Source organism: Colletotrichum acutatum (genome assembly GCF_030867785.1).
Source record: "Colletotrichum acutatum strain CBS 112980 chromosome Unknown BDZ83scaffold_33, whole genome shotgun sequence".
Lineage (NCBI taxonomy): Eukaryota > Fungi > Ascomycota > Sordariomycetes > Glomerellales > Glomerellaceae > Colletotrichum > Colletotrichum acutatum.
The window spans coordinates 227786-246198 of NW_026849027.1; the positions used below are offsets into that span (position 1 = coordinate 227786).

At 54.1% G+C, this 18413-nt stretch overlaps 6 protein-coding genes across 6 annotated transcripts; 4 read left to right on the forward strand and 2 right to left on the reverse strand.

Moving 5' to 3' along the window:
- Nucleotides 1-1301: 1301 nt before the first annotated feature.
- Nucleotides 1302-2328, forward strand: BDZ83DRAFT_263424 (uncharacterized protein). Its single transcript, XM_060502012.1, has one exon. It carries the CDS (start codon nucleotides 1426-1428, stop codon nucleotides 2206-2208), a length of 783 nt encoding a protein of 260 aa, XP_060366411.1. The 5' UTR covers nucleotides 1302-1425; the 3' UTR covers nucleotides 2209-2328.
- Nucleotides 2295-6192, reverse strand: BDZ83DRAFT_616407 (ATPase). The gene is made up of 2 exons (XM_060507972.1): nucleotides 3257-6192; nucleotides 2295-3201 (listed from the first exon to the last, which is right to left on the reverse strand). The coding sequence occupies exons 1-2, from the start codon at nucleotides 6176-6178 to the stop codon at nucleotides 2449-2451; spliced, it is 3675 nt and encodes a 1224-aa protein (XP_060366412.1). The 5' UTR covers nucleotides 6179-6192; the 3' UTR covers nucleotides 2295-2448.
- A 764-nt stretch (nucleotides 6193-6956) lies between these two features.
- BDZ83DRAFT_574770 (uncharacterized protein) lies at nucleotides 6957-9694 on the forward strand (the record flags this gene model as incomplete). Its single annotated transcript, XM_060504741.1, has 2 exons — nucleotides 6957-7136; nucleotides 7190-9694. The coding sequence occupies 2 exons, from the start codon at nucleotides 6957-6959 to the stop codon at nucleotides 9692-9694; spliced, it is 2685 nt and encodes an 894-aa protein (XP_060366413.1).
- Nucleotides 9695-11792: 2098 nt separating this feature from the next.
- Nucleotides 11793-12723, forward strand: BDZ83DRAFT_263505 (uncharacterized protein). The gene has a single exon (XM_060502013.1). The coding sequence runs from the start codon at nucleotides 11875-11877 to the stop codon at nucleotides 12631-12633; it is 759 nt and encodes a 252-aa protein (XP_060366414.1). The 5' UTR covers nucleotides 11793-11874; the 3' UTR covers nucleotides 12634-12723.
- A 2836-nt stretch (nucleotides 12724-15559) lies between these two features.
- BDZ83DRAFT_650532 (uncharacterized protein) lies at nucleotides 15560-17675 on the forward strand (the record flags this gene model as incomplete). The annotated part of the gene is made up of 2 exons (XM_060510381.1): nucleotides 15560-16150; nucleotides 16209-17675. 2 exons carry the CDS (start codon nucleotides 15560-15562, stop codon nucleotides 17673-17675), a joined length of 2058 nt encoding a protein of 685 aa, XP_060366415.1.
- Nucleotides 17676-17729: 54 nt separating this feature from the next.
- BDZ83DRAFT_263510 (uncharacterized protein) lies at nucleotides 17730-18284 on the reverse strand. Its single transcript, XM_060502014.1, has one exon. It carries the CDS (start codon nucleotides 18127-18129, stop codon nucleotides 17785-17787), a length of 345 nt encoding a protein of 114 aa, XP_060366416.1. The 5' UTR covers nucleotides 18130-18284; the 3' UTR covers nucleotides 17730-17784.
- Nucleotides 18285-18413: the final 129 nt, after the last annotated feature.

The window sequence follows — 18413 nt, forward strand, 5'->3', positions numbered from 1 at the left end:
CCCAGGTTGCCACCTACCAGAAGTAATGTACGGCTCTTCATCCGAGGCAACAATTCAATCGATGAATCGCTTGATTGGAGGCGAAAAAAAGCTACACAAATAGAGCTTCCTTTCGGCAGGCAAGCAAACGATTGGCCGAGTGAACCGCTAGAAGGGTGAGCGTGAAGAGCAGAGGGAATCCTTATGCCACTCTCTTCCAAACTACCCGCGTGGTTCTCTGTGCATCAGAGTTCCGGGGATCGAATCCGAGCCAAGGAAAGCTTGTCTCGCTCTTCCCTGTCCGTCTGCACACAACCACACAACGTCCAAGTGGCATCACAACCACACCACGGGTTCCCGGTCTAACAAGAAGTCTTCACATCTTCTCCTCACATCGTTATCGGGTTCTTTTCCCCGCAAGATTGTGGACGTTTGACGAATCCGCCCTTCAGTCACACAATTAACATTTATCGCGCAATATCGAGTGAATTACTTGCTTACTTTTTCACTCACGTATCTGTTGTGTTATCGAATGCGCCTCTCGGTCACCCTGCAAGCCCTCACCGACTCTCAGACCATCCGATAAAACCTCCCTCTCACCCAAACCCTTTGCTCTCCGTCCTCCCATAAATCTCACCCATCACCCATCAAGCCACCTCTATTTCCATCCGACCCTCCCAACAAGTCAATACCTAACCCGCCCCTCCGTTTGCATTCTGCCTTTCTCCCCCCGAAGTTCTTGACTCGCCCGTCTCTCTTCCCCTCCATCCCACAAGAAAGATCCCTGTGTTGACGGCATCGTCCCGAGCCAGCCGTAGACCCGACTTGTTTCTAACCTATCTGCTGCTCCTCCTCCCACACGCTGCGTAAGCTAACCAAGCCGTACGTCTGCCGCAAGAGAATTACGCACAGCCGCCGTCGGCGCTGTCCTTGCAGCAGGCTTTCACTACGCATGTAGTGGGAAAAACTCGCTGTACTTCCTCGATCTGCGTGACCACCCACCGAGGAAACCCAAAGGCCGCGCCAGATTCCCACTCAAGACCGACGTGCCGGGTTGACCCTCGCTCGGACGATCCCAACTCCTCAGAGTTCGGGCTCTGATACCGGGGGGAAGAAGCCCAACGAGCCGGCTCCCAAAGTTTCATTTGCTTTTCGCACCGCCTACTAGCCTTTGGATACGGGCTCATCGTCATTTGCATTCATTTACCCTCGCTGCCATTCTCCTTTTGGTGGTCTTAATATCCCCTTTTACCTCGACCTCCGGTCCAAGCAATCTCCTGTTACAGGTTTACTGTCACCGAGCTCGCTCCTCCAAACACCAAGCTACCTGTCTCACTTGAAGAGTCCGGTCTCATTGACGGCGTCAACACACCCGAGACATCTCACAATAACACGAACGGCTCATCCCCAAACGTCGTACTCACCGCTGTTCACATATCACCGCGCATGTCTCAGTCTAATAGCAGCCACCGCAGTCGCGCCCTCACAAAGACAACCCGGTCGGGAGACACCACCATGGCCCGGACGCGGCGCTCCTACTCTCCATCCTCCCGCTCGCGCTCCTCCTCCGCGGGTCCCCGCGATCATCACAAGAAGCCCGGCATAAAAACCGCAGCCGTCTTCATCGCCGCCATCGCCGTCGCCTCTCTCGCCGTCCACAAGCTCTGGCCGCGCGGCATAATCCACTCGGAAAAGGAGCACTGGGAGCACTCGCCCTCGCCAAGCGGTCGCCGGTCCCGCAGGCGCAACGTCATACGGGACCGTCACAACGGGTACATCGACTACGAAGACCACAACGTCTGGGACCGCAACGACTACCCCCGCGATCGAAGGAGGCTACCTGAGAGGGAGTACTTACCTCCCCGAAGTCGCGGCGGCGGGCGGTCACGCGGCTACGGAAGTGAGAGCGAAGGAGATTCGTACTACTCTGATGATTACCTCCCGTCTCCGAGCGAGCGCTTCGAAAGAAGAGGTAGGATCGAAGGGGATGGCCGAGGGCGATCGCGTGGAGTCGGCGCAGAGGGGGAGAATGAGATGGTGAGATATGAGAAGCAGTCAAATAGGTCAGAAGCTGCCGGGAGTCGATTCGTGGAGGAGCGTTTACCAAGACCACGATATAATGAGGCCGTGGAGGATTGGAGTCGGCGCGGTGATCAACGATTTCCTTCACCACCCCGCGAGCCAGAGTACGTGGATCGAAGGCCCCGACGGAGATCTGATTATTATTAGCTGTTTAAATTCATGTGGATGTGAGTCGACGGCATCACAGTCGCAATGTTCGAAGCAGCCGGTGAAATAAAGCCAAGCAAGATGAATGGCTACCATAACATAATATCTGACCGTACTATTGGAGCCAGATTTACAACCAGTTTCAATGCCATCCCGTTGTACTCCTTCACCTGCGCCAAACCGCCCTCTCTTCCTGTATACTATCGCTTTCCCCAAATGCAACGTATTCATTATGTTCATCTATTCCTCGGCGGTCGATACAACAGGATTGTTTGCTTCCATGTGAGGTTCCATAGAAGGTTCACTCTCGGCGGCCGGACTTGGCGGTTGCTCCATTAAGCTCATGGCCTCATCTACGGCAGCTTGCCAGCCTTCTCCAGCAGTCCTCATGACCAGAGGAGTGCTGATCTCTGCGGCAAAGTAGTTCTCCTTGCGCATGTTGCCGCGCGCGACACCCTCCAATGCCGAGTAGGCGGCACGAGTACTGCGCATCCTCTTACCTGGCCTGCCGCCTTCACTTAGTAGATCACTGCGTTGCATGCGATTCTGCATGAGACGATGATCATAGTTTATGATACTGCGCACATAGGGCGCCACCTCAAGAGTAATCATGCGCATAGTACGGTCAAAGACTGACGGCTCGAGACTGGTGGCCATCATGGCCGCTGCCTTCTCGGAGATAGCGATGGGATCGAAAGCCATGGCCATATCATAGCGGTTGATCACCTCTTCTTCCCGGGGAGGATCGACAAAGAACTTTTTCATTTGGCGGATTGCGCTGTGCTCTTGGAAACAATCCATATTGACTGTACTGCCGTTTCGTAAGGATGCGGTGTGGAGAAGCTGTCGGGCGGCGCATTTAAGACCGGTGGCGATGGTGGTGGCCGTGTGAGTGTAGTCAGTTTGGAATGGGGCCTCGAGTAGACGCCGGCCTAAATTGAAGTCGTCGCGGGTTTTGATAGGAAGATCCGGCTGTGTGGGATCGAGAGGTTCCTGTGTATCTGTTAGCCACAGTCGCACGATGTTAAGCGTTATTCAGACTACTCGCCTGGAACTTGAGGCCAAAGTCACCATCAGAGCAGATATCAGCCGCGCTCATGAGATCAGAGAACTCAGAGAACACGTCTAGCGCGATAGCCCTCTCGCTGGGCGAAGAAGTCATCACGCTGTCTGCCCATGAGGCCATGTCAAGTGAATCATGCCAGTTGCTCAAATCCATTCCGAGGCCCTGCCAGCATTGGCTCACCAACTCTTCTTCGGCAGCACGCACGCTGGGAACCACTGCTCGGTCGCGACTGATCCACCCCATGCCCTCCAAGTACGTTCCCTCGCTGACTACACGCACGACGTCGCCGTTCTCGTCTTTGTCGCAGCCTTTTGGCCATCGCGGGTAGAACCAGTCAAAGCCGCCTCGACGGTCACCAACTCCAAGCTGACACCAGTAGTTGAGTTCCATTAGAGACGCTCGAAGATCGTTATCCTTTGATGCATAGAGGGCGCTCACGGCTGCTCGGCTAAGAGCATGGCCTTCGTTGGCTGCAATGAGTAGGAGTACATCGACCGCCAAGAGTGCTGGTGGTGGTGTGAAGCGGAGGATTCCATATAGCATAAAGCTGTGAAATGGAACCAGAGTCTCGTCGTTGCAAGTCATGACGAATGGCCTCTTGGACTGCGCGACCAAGTTGATGATGGTAGCCCAAAATTGCTTGTCCTCTTCGTAGAGAAGATCGACCTCTTCGAGGAGGATTAACGATTGCTTTTGACTCTGGGTTTTTGCCTTTGCTGACTTGGGTGCATCGGACGGCTGGTCAATCGGCTGTGGTACCGCTTCTGGTTTGGGAACCACCTTCGCCTTGAAGAACGATGTCATGGTGCCTTGCTTGCCAGATTTGATGTCCTTTGCTGTCTCGTCATCGGCGTTGTCTCCGGCATCACCCTTGCCGCCTTGGCGGTTATGTTGAACAAGGTGATTCTGCGTCATGTCTCCAATCTTCTCCATGACGTCTTTGCCGTTGCGGCGACTGCTGGCGTTGATCTCAAATATCTCGAAGCCGAGCTCCTTTGCTACAGCGTAGACAGCAGCCGTCTTGCCACTGCCATGAGGTCCGCTAAGGACAATTGCATTGGTCAGGCGGCTCGCATCTTTCGCAACATCTCTGCGAACTACAGTCTTCTTCGGGCCACCATGAACAGGTGTCGGCAGCCATTCATCCTCATCATCAGACACCGAAGGTAGAAAGTCTGCTTCATCACCGTCTAAAACGATGAATCCATCCATCTTGCCGCGCTTCCGCTTCTTCTTTGCCGCCGAACCCATTTTTGTACCGGAGGCCTTCTGGTCTGCAGTGGAAGCACCTGTGTTGACTGATTGAACGGTCAACGTCTGCAGCCACTCCTTTAATAATACGCCCTCTTCGAATTGAAGGACTTCTTCTCCACTGATTGGTGCGTATTTGTGTGCCCACGGAAGGTCCTCGCATTGCGACCTGTCATAGGCTGAGAGATTGGTTTCCAACATGTTGTAAAGGCGAGCCACTGAAGGATGGGGTTTCCGGTTGGACGCTGTAAGTAGCTCATCATCACTGTCTGCACTCGAGATAACTGGCAGAACAGATTTCAGCTCTCGCTTGATCCTTTGCCGAAGCTTGCGACCGCTTTCAAAGTGTTTCTCAGGAAGGCGGAGCTCCGCGGGTGTCGGCTCGTAGTCTTCTGCGGCCTGCTGCACTGACTTCTTGATGCTCAGAGTGTTGAGCGATTTGGTGAGCTGGTCTATGATAGATTCACCAGGGTAGATGTTTGTAGTCTGCCCCTTGGATTTCCGGGACGAAACCTTGTTATCTTTTGCAACTGGAAGACGTTCTTCCTCCGGAAGAAGCCCCCTTACATGTGCCATCCCCTGGGCCGGCCATGCGGGATGGCAAGCGCCTGGAACCCTGAGACCCATAGATCGGACACCGAACTGTGGAAGTTGGATCTTGCCAGCTATCGGGGCTACCCGCTGCTTTCTGGGAGAGCATGGGGTCGATGAGAAGATGGTGGCTCTAGGTGGTTTGGGAGCGGCGGGAGGCGCGTCCACCGGCTTCGCAGCCTTCTTAGCATTACCTAGAAACAGAGGATGGGTGTCCTTCGCTTTTGGTTTGTCCTGGTCCTGCTTGGGAGCCTTCGCACGAGGCTTCCGGGGGTCCGTCTTCGCTGGAGCCGTGAGAATCTGCTCAATTTTCAGGCCAATGCGCTCGCGGGACGCCACATCAATTCCATACTTGATTGTTACGATGCGGGCGGGTTTGGCCAGTGACTTGGACGCCTTTGCGCTTTTGGACGTTTCTGCAGGGCTTGGTTTAGGCTTCGGAGGTGAACCAATTGTGCCGGTTTTTGGGTTGAATTTGAGCACTTTGGTAGGCTTTTTGGGTTCTCCTCTAGCACCAGGAGCTGCATTGATCGCATTCGAGGTCGTATTCGAAGGGTTATCAATCATGTTCAAAAGGGAGACAGGAGCCTGGTTCAGTGGGTGGGCAGCTATAGCGGGCTGTGTCGGTGCGGGATCGGGCGTTTGTGGGACTTGATTGGCAAGCGAGGTCGTCGGCACGCTGTTGACCTGGGAGAAGTGGCTCGTGATATCGACAGATGGGATATTTGGCTTCTTCCTGGGTCGCCCTCTTTTCTTCCCAGAACTTGGAGGGTTCCCAGCACCAGTCTTTTGCCTCTTGCGATCTTGTTCATCCTCGCCTATGTCTGACGACGCTGGCTCCACGTCGCTGGATGGTTGCTGAGATGCCCGTGCCTGCTTTCGAGATCGAACGGGTTTACTCTTCAAAGGTGTGCTGTCGACAGACTGAGGCTGGTCGTCGGTACTCGAATCGGTTCTCGGTGCATCGGCGGTCTTCCCAGGGACGAAGAATGGGTGAAGCTTTGTGGTGTGGGAGGCGTCCAGCCCATCTGGGGCCATGTTGGCTACCAGAAGAGTTCCCATGAGATCGTGCGATGCTGTAATGAAAGTATGGTTTAGCATTTAGTTATGGCAGCATCGGTAGAGCAACGGAGGTGCATTCAATGTATGGAACAGGAGACTTGGGAACTTACGCCAGAGCCGTCGCGCCTTTAGACTACGTCAGCGGGCATACAACTGGTCGAGAATTGGTGAATGTCGAGAGATGTATGCGAGTCCAAATTGGATAAAGTACCAATGTCCGGAAGTTTGGCACCGTCTATTATAAAAAGTAGGACATAACGGAGAATTCCTCTAGAGTTTCAATATAGCACCGCAAATCGATGGGTGTGAGAAATCGAGGTCGGTGGGTTGTTAAAGTATGGAGTGCACCAGTCGCGTGAGTCGCGTCGTCGAACCGCCGGGAGCAGCAGTGGGCGTGTAGCGCGACGTCCATTAAGGTACACTTAAGATCCTGGACCCACCAGTATTCCTGATTATCTCTTATCCCTTATCTTATCTAATCATTATGGTTGAGCGGTCCGCAGATTATCCGACAGCAATTATTTTTGTATCCTGTCGCACTGTCTTCCTTGGTGGAATTATGAGTTAGAGAACAGTGCCAAATCTTCGTCCGGCCGACTTTTGCACCCCACTACAGCAGAGTCCTCCAACTTTTTTTTTCTTTCGGCATCGCGACCTTCACTTACACAGCCAGGTTTTCGAGGTTGGAAAGAGCCATTGCAGTCGCACCCAGACCTGAGCCCCGCCGAAACCCCAATTCACAGTTTCTCTGTAGGCCAACGCTGTGAGAAGACACAAGATGGCTCCCACTTTCCGCATTCACCGGCCAGACGTTTTGGCATCGCTGCCGCGTCCTCTCGACCACACTAAGGGCCAGTACCACATTGGCGAAGTTTACACACAAAAGCCCGGATCGAAGAAGAGGAAGAGGCTGGAAGTTGTTGTTGGTGTGGATGGAGAAGCAGCCAATATTTACCACGTAAGTAGCTGTATCGGGGTGCCTCCTCAATACAGCGTCTAACAATTGCTTAGGTGCCCTCGTCTGGTTTGCGAACATCGTACCCGATTCCGCCTCAAGAGTCCTTCACTTGCGCGCCGCACTCGATCCGATTCCAGGGAGAAGGCTCAAGCAGTCGCAACAACTACACATACCTCTCCACAAGAGACACTACCGGCGCAAAGGTTACCCTCTGCCGCGATGTGATCGACACGACTGGCAAGACAAACTCTGCTAGCACGTCTCAGCGAGTGCGCCATAAGTCCCCAATCACGCATTTGTTTACTTCCGCCGCCGTCGACACCACTATCCTCAGCGAAAACCAATCCGACAAGGGCCATGTCGTTGCTCTTTGTAAGGATGGCCAAGTCTTGTGCCTGGACGGCGAGGCATTGGAGCAAAAATGGAGCGCATCGTCATACAGCCTCTGTAAAGATCTGCTTCCTGCGACTGTCTCAGACTACGAGGTGGAGTTCTCTCTACACGCTGCGGCATCAGATATCTTGAATGGACTATTCCAGGGCAGACAGGACGCCTTTGGCTCTTTCGGACGCCAGATTGACCCCAAGACCTTCAACCCCGACGTTCTCGCCTTTGTCGCCCGCACTACCAGCGAAGGAATCACCTCAAGATTCCTCATCATCTTCGGTATAATTACTACGGCGCCTTCGCAGCCGTTGGTTCAGCTCCACGTCACGCCCTTGCCTTCGCAAGACGAAGTTGGCACCGACTCGGCCACATACCAGCTCCATACCCAGTCAGGAAAGCTGCTTCAGCTTCACGGTTCAGTCCTCCGAACGTACGATCTGACGAGCGCCGTGCCCAAGTTGCAAGGCAGTCTGCCTCTGCCGGATTTGACTTCATTCCTCCAACTTTCAGACCACTCGGTTCTGTGCCTATCAAAAACCTCTGCCAGCATGATGAACCCCACCTTCCACTCGATTCAGGCTTCGACAGCAGTCGAGTTCTCCGAGGCCACTGAGCAGCAGAAGCCAACGCTCGTGACTTTCCTGTCAAAGCTCGACATGGCGGTAGCGGTTGTTGGCAACACGTTGGTCTCTATACAGATTGAACGCCCCAAGTCTCACAGCAAGGAAGGTCTTCTCATCGATTCCATCGGCAGAGGTCTGCCAAGGTCTGACCGTGTGCCAACAAGCCTTCCCAAGACTGGCAACGAAACGTTTGAAAACTACCTCCCAGGAACCCTGTCTGACGAATACGTCAAGGAGTCTCTAGCTGATGTCGTGAGAGCGGATGGGTTTATGCAGGAACAAGATTGGAAGTCATTCGAAGCCCTGCTTGCGCAAAGATTTGGGGTCGCAGTGCAACAGGAGGTTGTCTCTAATGACCTCCAGACGCCAACCTGGAAGTGGCTGGCTGAATCAGAAGCGTACCCTGCCGTTGACCGCAGGTGGGTGCTTTACGCCATCAGCAGAGTCTTCTCGATGGAGATTCAGAGCCCCGAGTCGGCCATTCTTCGATGCAACCTTCCCGCGAGCAACGTCCTGATCTACCTCATTGCTGCTGGCCACCTCACGAATGCCAACATGTGTGCGGCCTTCAAGAGCGAGCTGGCCGAGGTGGCATCGAAGGATTCGGTCATTGACAAGCTGGTTCAGAATCTCGTCGTCATGAACCCTGCGATGGAGCTGCTCCTCAGCTATGTCACGGCAACCAAGCTCGGCGAGAAGGACTTGCTGGTGGTGGTCCGCGCCATCATGCAGACCCTCAACATGAAGCCGCCGCAAGAGCTTCTTGCGCTGACAGAAACTGAGCAAGAAGAGGATGTGGCGATGGAGATTGAGAAGACAGAACAAACACTGGAAATGGCCGAGGTGGCCGTATACCACATGGACGACGACCGCAACCTCCGCGAACGAGCTCTCACAACAGCATTCGAGAAGCTTGCAAGCTACTCGTCTATCGCGACGGTGCGCGCCCTCCGCGAGACTCTCAGCCCGACGGAGATTCTGTCACTCATCGACACTCTGCGAACACAACTCTACCGCGGCGCCTGGACATCACGGTACTTTGACATGACAGACATGGACAAGGACGAGGCCGCAGGAACACCGCCGGATGGCACCATCTCTCTCATTGCAGAACTGATTTCCCGATGCATTGATTCCATCGGCCTCAGTGGATGGCTTACAAATGGAGCATCCTCCGTGGGCGGCCGTGCGGACGCGCTTGAATTCATTACTAACCTGAGCAACGAAGTCAGCGCGGCCCTGACCGGTCTGCACGAAACAGTCCTCCTGGACGGCTACGTTGGCGAAGCGGTTCAGTACGGCAGAACAGCAAAGACGGGATCATCAGCCAACGCGGCTGCTTCCGCGCGCGCTGGGGCCCTCGCTAAGCCGGTCTCCCTCGACGTGGAACTCTCGACTCGCTTGCCTCTGGGACTCGTGTCCAAGCAGCATGTGTCTAACCAGAAGATTGTTTCGGGCGGCGAGGTGCTCGAGAGGAGCTCGCGTGAGAGAGGACACCTGCTGAGTCAGAAGGTCAAGGCGTATTCGCTGGAGAGGATCTCCATTTGAGCCGCATGTCAGACGAAGATGACAGTAATGTATCGAGGGATCTGGGGCCCCACCAGACCAGCGTGTGAGATTATCGGGCTTTGAAGTAAAAAGTTTAAGGCTGAAGACAAACAAAAAACGGAGGAGGCTCTGCATGGGCTGATGGTTTGGGGCAATAGAAGCCGCCCTGTGACAGTGAAGCCTGTGAGTATCGGACAGGAAGAGAGGGGGAAAGCGTAGAGGACGAGGACAAGCCAGAAAGTGTAGTGCTCGAAAAGATACCATGAACGGATACCGAAGCGTACATTTCCTTTTCCCCTCTCGTCGACCACGACATCGGTTACATTCGGTGAAGGCCAACCATGTGGTCAACTGTGAGCCATTCTCGAACATTGAACAACTCCCCTGTGTACCCTCCAATGAACTACCTACCACTACCTAGCATAATAAAGTTTGCATTGGTCGAACAATAGAAATCATCGCCCGAATTCTAGCGCCAGCTGACATGAGGGAATTGGGCTACGGCAGGGCTGACTTGAGATGCACCCTTCCGTGACCGGACGAATCGGAACGCTGAAACTTACCCGTCGGTGTGACAGACCACTTACAGCTGAGGCATTTCGAGAGGAAGGACAAGATGATTTTCAAAGGTTGACTGAATTGGATGTGCACGATTCAGAGCACGATACTCTCCTAGGTTGGTTGTTTGGTTGGTTCAGAGAGATTTTGTTTGCTCATGAATCTCTGTTGCTCATATGGCGCTCAGGCTCTGAGCACTTTTGGCTTTTTCGGCTAGCGATTTCTTGGAGCAAGTCAGGCCATGAAGCAAATTCAGCTTCTGAATAATCAACATCTGGTTTCAACATCCATTGAGCTTCTTTGGCGACACTCTCAATCCTCGGCTCGTCAACAGACATGTGGCAGCAGGCAGAGACAGACTAAGACGTGACACTGCTGACTGGAAAGTAGAGAGGAGGGGCATGTGCACAGAGGCCCAAGCTCCATATCTCGAAATGCTTCAGGACGCATGCTCCCGTCTCAAGTGACTTCCTCCTCATTGGGCGGGTTGAGTTTCCGCATTGCTGTCCAGTACTTTGGACAAGATGATATGCCGAGAGAAAGAAGCAGAAGAGACTCTGACAAGCCTCCTTTTCTGCCGTCTTACAAGCCGGTCCACAAAAGTCATGAATGCAGAAATTGTACGGTACGACCCTCACGAGCTGTGGGAGGAGACATAACAGACTATCGATTTCACTAGATCGATGGAGAACGGTGGCTTTGCACATTCGGGGCTCTGCTGAGGGATTGTGCGGGGGGAGCGAATGAGGCCCTTGGAGTTGCATCGTGGGCCATCGCTGGCAGTTCATGGCAGATCTCATGGCGGATCTAATTGGTTGCTGACGATGCAACCGATGCAAGAGTCCTTTCTCAACTGGCTAGCGGCAACGCTTGATGTGGCTTGTCGGGCAGCTTTTCCTGCGCCTTCTTGCTGCATGTCCAGCGAAGACGCACGAAGAACGGGTTGCCTGCCGGTCAGCCACCTCTGATGGGACCGCCGTGACAGGTATGCTTTGCGTCCGAATCTTTGGAGGGATTGGGGGAATGTGGATAGCATCGGAATCAAGCGCTTTTCGACAACTTTCCGCCGCTTCAAGGCGGAAAGATGCATGGACAAGGCAACGAGCTCAAGGTTGTACAGTGTCCAAGGCTACGTACTGAGAAGAAGGAACCACGAGATCAGACCAGCCCAGAACCAAGAGTCACAGGCGAGAGTTTGTCGGCGAGCATCACAGCGAAGAGACAGAAAGCGTCGTTCCCACCGGAAATATCGGCCTCTCGATGTACGAAGGATGCAAGGCATCCAAAGTCCTGCAGCAACAAGAGCCGTGTTGTTACCGCAGTGGCATTCGTCAGCAAGTGACTTCTTTTCCCGGGTCTCCGGTGTTTCCAGTTGCCCGCTCTCAAGCCTCGACTCTATTCTATTCTACACGCGTTGTAATATCGATGGAGATGCAAACGAGCTGGCTGAACTTTGAAGTGGGTTTCGAAACGGACCGTCTTCAACAGACAGCTCTGACTCTTACACGAACCCTGTTTCTTACCAATGACATGCTCAAATCCCCTCCCAGGACCCTGACGGATGGGCCGAATGGGACAGAGCTTCTAGAAGCCGTTTTTAGCGTCTTCTCGTGTTCGACTCGATGATACGGATGCCGGAGCCGTCCTTTGGGGCCTTGGATTCCGGAGTTCCTCTTCCCCAAGGGCCAAGACGAACTGACATGCAGAGTCGAACCCAAAAAAACCGTTCTTTCGCCCCCCCTGCCCGTATTCCAATCGGTTCTCAGAGAGAGCTGCAAGTGCTGTTCCGTATTCTGTGCAGCAGCGAGGATACCCACATTGACTGGAACGCCGGGTATGCAGGACTGCACGAACGAGGCCCCAATGGAGACAAGGACGAAGAAAATCGAGCCTGCTGCGCTGCTGGTGCTTCTGGAAATAGGATCTCTCGGGGTCCGCCGAGAGGCAAGAAAACCAACAACGCTACCGTGCGTGGATATCTGCCAGAGCGCAACAAAGTTGTCACTTGTCAGAGCTCACTCGTGTACCCGACGTTTGCCTCGCTGCAACTTGCCGAGCGCTATAGAGCACCCGCTGCTATCACTGTGTGTCGAATTGAAGTCCACAGCATCAGGGCCAGGGCCAAGCAAGGTTCTAACTGCATGGCTTCTGTCTCCCCTCGTGGGCCGCTCCGCCGTCGTCTTGTTCGTCGGCATCGATGTCTGCCCTGGCGCCATCCCCCAGTACCTGACGTTTGGTGCTTACAGGCGTACCTCGCCGACCACAGGATGCCTTTCCCGGGGCCGCTGGGCATTCTGTACCCGCCCTGCCTGCGAGGTAAAAAAATAATAAAAAAAAAAAATGAATTGTTACTGCTCACGCGGGGCTGCGTTCCTGTTTGAGGCTTGGCGAGGGGCAGCCCTCCATAAGTCCAAAGTGGCTCTCTGGAAGAGTCCGAAGGGGAGAGGGCCACAGGGTATGGAGGATCGAGGGGAGCTGCACGGCGCTTCTTGGATTGCTGCTCGCCCCTCGATTCATCCAGACGGGTGGCGCAGGCGGCAACAGGGACACCCCAGTAGGCATGGGTGGCGCGTCCCTGTCTCCCCCGGAGAAACTGCGTATGGTGACGATGCTGCTGTTCCAAGAGAAAGGAGAACTCGGACCACATGGTTGGCGAGGATGGGTAAGTCTGAAAGGGTTCAGTTCAGGTACAACGTTACGGATTGCGGTACATGTGCTGCTCAGTGTCAATCCAAGGCCAAGCCCTGTCGTTAGCATGACGCCCGTGATGAGTTGAGGTGAAGGGTCGAGGATTGGCATTACAGCCCTATGGAGAAACAAAATCTCTCCCAAACACGCCAGGGCTATTTCAGGGTGATTGTTTACGAAACTTTTCATGTTCAATCGCCTCGGCGATATCATGGTCGTTCTGAAGAGTGGTAGACGCTATTTCCGGCAGTTGAAAGGGCGTCATGCAGAACGACCCAGGCACCTAGGGTTGGCAAACAAATGCCGCGACCGAGTCTCAAGTTCATTGAAGGGGTCTTGAACAGAGAGGAACAGAGAGGTTTGAAGAAGGGATGATTCATGAATGATAGCTTCACAAGATCGAGTCCGGTGGTTGCCTACCTTACTACCACATCCACGATCTCCCGGAGTCTCTGCAAGGTATCTTCTTTGCAGAGTGACGGTGGAGAGATACATGAAAGGGATATCCAGGCTCGTACAGAGACATACAACGCAAGAGACAACACCCTGACTCCGGATGTCACTGCCCAGACAGACACACAGCAGTGTGACAGAGCAAGAGTGACCTCTGACCTCTGACCACTTACCACTTACCACTTACAGTACGTGAGTACATACCTAGGTAGGTAGGTCACTGATCCAAAGAAAAGGGCTGGAGAGAAAGGGTCTTCTGCTCCGGCCGTGCAGCTAGTCCCAGGCGGGCAGCAGATGGTGCAGATCCAACCGTCAGTCCGTCACTGATCCCCTGCCACTGACGGCCCCCCCTGTCTCGTCTTCTGCGCGCCCCCGGACAGTATGATTTCATGGACCTGGAGCGAATACGTCACTGCAGGAAGATGGAGCATGGAGTATGGAGCAGGAGCCACGGAGCTTGCTTCTGCGTGTCGCGTTGGCAGTTTGCTGCGCGCTCCTCGTCTGCGTATGGCACCTCCCACATCCCACCAGCCAACCACCACCAACGACAAGCAGCAAGCACTACATCACAAGCTCATCTCAGCCCCTCCCTCTCTTTCTGTCTGATACTTTGTAGTTGTGAGCGGCAACACCGGGCAAAAGAGTACTTGTCAGCTTTGGTCTGCCTCGACATCCTGCTGATGCCTGGTGTGCCTCTTTGATCCCGGTGCAAGTCAGAAGTCGCTACTTACTTTTATCTCCGCAGCAGCACTCGACCGAGTTGAGTCATCCGCGCAACTTTGCTCTGGCCTTCTGCGCTTGATAATGGATGAGAACCTCTACATCCACGCTCGCATCTCCCTCAGCCAGTTGGCAAGTCCAGCACTTTGCTCAAACCCTCGGGCCATTACTCCTCCTACACCATCAGTTTACATGACGAGGATAGACCTATTGGACACGGCGCAGATCCGCTGCCTTGGAACGGATACTGGTACACGCGAACCCATCACCAATGAAGTCTGCCCCCTCCCCCTTCTTTGCTACTACGCAGTAGGTGCTGTGTAATGAAGAGGGGCACTCGTCAAAGCTGTGCTCCCCCTCCATCCCGCGGTACATCCCAAAGTCGACTGTTTCTCCCAAGCGACGCGGGGCCGAGTTGGAGTCGCCCTCGGGTTGCGACCACATGATTAGCTGCCACACCCAAGGCCATGGAATCAAGTAGAGTACACCGGCGAGGTACAACCTGACCCCCCCCCTGTCTGCGTTTCCCTTGCCTTTTCTTCCCTCTCCCAAAAAGGCACAAGTGACAGTTGAAGTCATTGTCAGCCATCCGGTTTACTGTACGTACACTACGAGTACGTTCCATGACAATATCGCCATGAGGCCCCGTTTCGGGTCACCACCACCTACCTTACTCTACCTCCTTTGCTCTTCGCTTGGTTTTCTACTGGCCTCGCCTGGATACACCTAGACAAGCACACAAGCACACAAGCAAGGCCTTGGTTTATGATTTACCCGCCTGTCTATCTGTATCTGTGGTGTACCTCACCTCTCTCTCTCTGTCTCTTTCCCTGACTCTGTACGAATACTTGATACTCGGAGGCTGAGTAACTCTACTTCCTGCCGACTCTTGGACTCCAGCTTTTCGGTGAAGCAGATCAGGACAGGATTTGGGGAAGTTATTATTCTCGGACCTCACGTTGCACATCACAAATCAACATTCTCTCCCTCTTCCTCACTTCTTTTCCTCTTGAGACCCCTTCTCTTCATATCTTCCCCTGCGGACCAACCTTTCCCTTTTCAACCCTCATCCTCCGTCCGTCGCCCACGTTCTCGTTCCCGACCCCCCTGCTACATCTAGAACCTCGCAGCCTCTCCTCTGATGCCACATCTTTATTGCTGTGCCTGACTTGCATCACTTTTCCCTGGTCTTAACCCGCCCTCCCTATTGCGTATTGCCGTCGATCACACCCAACGCAGCGTCCCAATACATCTGTCGCCTACCCGCAAGAGCGCGCTATCTTAGACGGACGTTGGTTCCTCCCGTCTCTCTTCCTCTCCATCTCATCAACACCACCAACGAACACCAAGAAAAACCACGCCTACGCAATAGTCGCTGCTCGTCGACCGAGCAGGAAACCTCACCAATACTGACCACAACCATAACGACCCCATCACTTTTTCGTGATGAGTAACGGCAACTCACCCCCCAGCCTGAGAGCTGTTGATGCCTTTGCGCGCGTCTTATACCGTCGCGCCAAGGCATCGGGACCAGATTTCGACGACGTCGCCAACGTAGTCCGTCGCCTGCACACGGTCCTCAAGCACCTCAAGGTCGAGTCCGAAGACCAAGACTCCCTACTCAATTCAGACGCCTCATCAGTCTATAACCGCCAGCTCGCACCCCTCGTTGAGGACTGCGACTTTGCCCTGAAGCAACTCGAGACCATGATCGAAAAGTATGGCGAGGGTACACAGCTTGAAGAGCGCGAGCGTGACATGTTGGCCATGGTTCGCACGAAACTTGCCAACCAAGAAACAGCTATCGATATGTTTCTCGACACAGTACAGCTGCACAATCCCAGTAAAGCCCAACGCGTAGTAGACGAACAAGGCGGAAACTTGGACAATATTAAGGACAAGGTGGACGCCATTGCCGCAAGGTTATTTGCACGGAGAGACAGCGGCATTGGCGACGATGAAGAGGATCTTTGGCAACAGTTTCGAGCCGAGCTGGAAAAGGAGGGCTTCTCAAAGGAAGTGTTGCGCAAGAACAAGGTACGATGATCTTGAACACATAGACAGGAACAAAGCTGTTGCTAACTCACTCGAACAGGAGGTTCTGCGTGCATACATCCGCGAGCTCGAACACTCAACTGGCAATGATGCTACGGCACCGCCATCGGTCCGCGGGCTTCTAGCCCAGGAGCGCGCATATCCCCATCCAGCCATGGCGGTCACACCTGCATCCTACCAGGGCCGCGACAGTCATGGTCCTGGAGAGACGTACGGCTCATACGACGATAAGTATGCTCCGGCTGTAAGAGGTGACCGCCGTATGGCAGACCAGCGCTCCGCCCCCAACCTGCCTAACGAATTCAGTACCCTTTCCACTTATGAAAGGGAACATGGCGCGGAGGACGAGCACAACGACTCTCTCGCCCTCATCTCAACCCGCGATCTCATGGCCATGGACACCATCAACCACGGCATGGAGAACCTTCGCCTCACTGCTGCTCACAATTACAGCACCTCCCCTTCATCTACTTCACCGGCAAACCGCTATTTACCACCAGATGTTGCAGCTGCCCGCGCTGCAGCAGACTTCTCCTCCTCGCCCTCCAATCTAGGCGTATCACCACGCTTCGTACCTCCAATCCCTCATGCCAGTGGTGTGCCCCCTTCTGCTTATGGTGCATCCCCGCGTACGTCTCAGAGCCGTCTTGCACCAGACCGTTACGGCATGGATATTCCCCTGGAAGCCAAGTGGACGCGCATCCGCCGTGCCCTGATCTCCCCCGAGATCCTTGAGCGTGCAGGCGTCCGCTATGAGGCTCGCCCAGACTATGTCGCAGTCCTCGGCGTTCTCAGCCGTGAAGAGATCACCAACTATGCTCGTCTCTCTGCCGAGGCCCGCGCTGCACGCTCTTCAAGACGTCACAACGGCGGCCCCCCGCCAAAAGTTGGTCCTATGCAAGGCTCACCTCGCCGCCGCGGCGATTCACATACCTCGTCATCAGAGGAGCCTCTCTGGGACTCTTCCGACAACTCGTCAGAAGCCAGCTATCCCGACGAGGAGAAGGGAAATAAGACATACTACATCGTTCCGCCGCCCTCCGACAAGGAGAAGGGCACATCTCCCGCCGCAACGGTCCAACCAAAGCCCATCCTCAAGAACAAGAACGAGAATCATGTTCGCTTCGACCCGCAGCCGCATGAGCTCGACCCCCACGCCTCATCTCCTCGTTCCTACCGCGACGACCGCGATCGGAGGAGAAGGCCCTCGCGCCGCGAGCACAGGGATTACGAGAGCAGAGACCGTGACGGCCACTACAGAGATCGCGAGCGGGAGCGTGACCGAGATCGTGGTGATCGTGAGAGAGACCGCGACCGCGACCGCGACAGCCACAGAGACCGCCACCGTGACCGGGACCATTATCCCAGCCGTCACCACCGCGAGCGATCTGACCGCGACAGGCGAGATAAGAAGAAGGCCTGGGGTGAGACTCTTGGAGCCGTGGGTATTGGTGGTGCCGCGGCCAGTCTGCTAAGCGTTCTCACTGAGGCAGCCTCAGTGCTGTGATACTCAAACACACCTGCCTACTCATCTACCTTACCTACATACATCCCGTCATTTCTCCTTTGTTAGTTGTACGATGGCTAGTTGATCGGAGACGTTCCCCCTGTATCAATCAATCTACTGTTCTAGGAGCTGGCGCCCTTGTCTCCTTTCTACATATCCTTCTAGCGTTTACCATTTGGGCTGTGCCCAAGACACATTTTGATCCGACGAGAACAGCAACTAGGAATACAGGACATTTCAGGGAGACAAGGAAAGGAAATCTTTTTGCAATCACAAAATATCCCGGACAACAGAACTTGTACCTTTTCTTTCCTTTGTCAAAACCTGTTTCCAAGTTGAACAGCAAATCCATGATACCTGTACTTAGGAAGGGGGGAACAAGCACGGGCGGATGAAGAGTTAGCTGTACGAGAGCGCACGAGAGAAGCCCCTGACAGTTGTAGATGTACATCATACCTTTACGAAATGAGAGATACCCCCAAAGATTGATGCTTTTATGATCTCGTTTGTTCCTAGAAATTCATGAAATTCCTATGCCTACTCCGTAAACCCTGTCATGGCGTCGTCAATTCCATGTTCCTTTGTTGTCATGCTATGCAATGCTATAACCCCTCCCCCACCTCTCCTCTCCGCGCCCGCTTCTCACAAACGCGCGGGCCGTTCCCCCTTGTCCTCTCGTGATGATATAATCCAAACAAAATCCGCGCAAAGTAACTTGATTGTTTCATACAAATACCG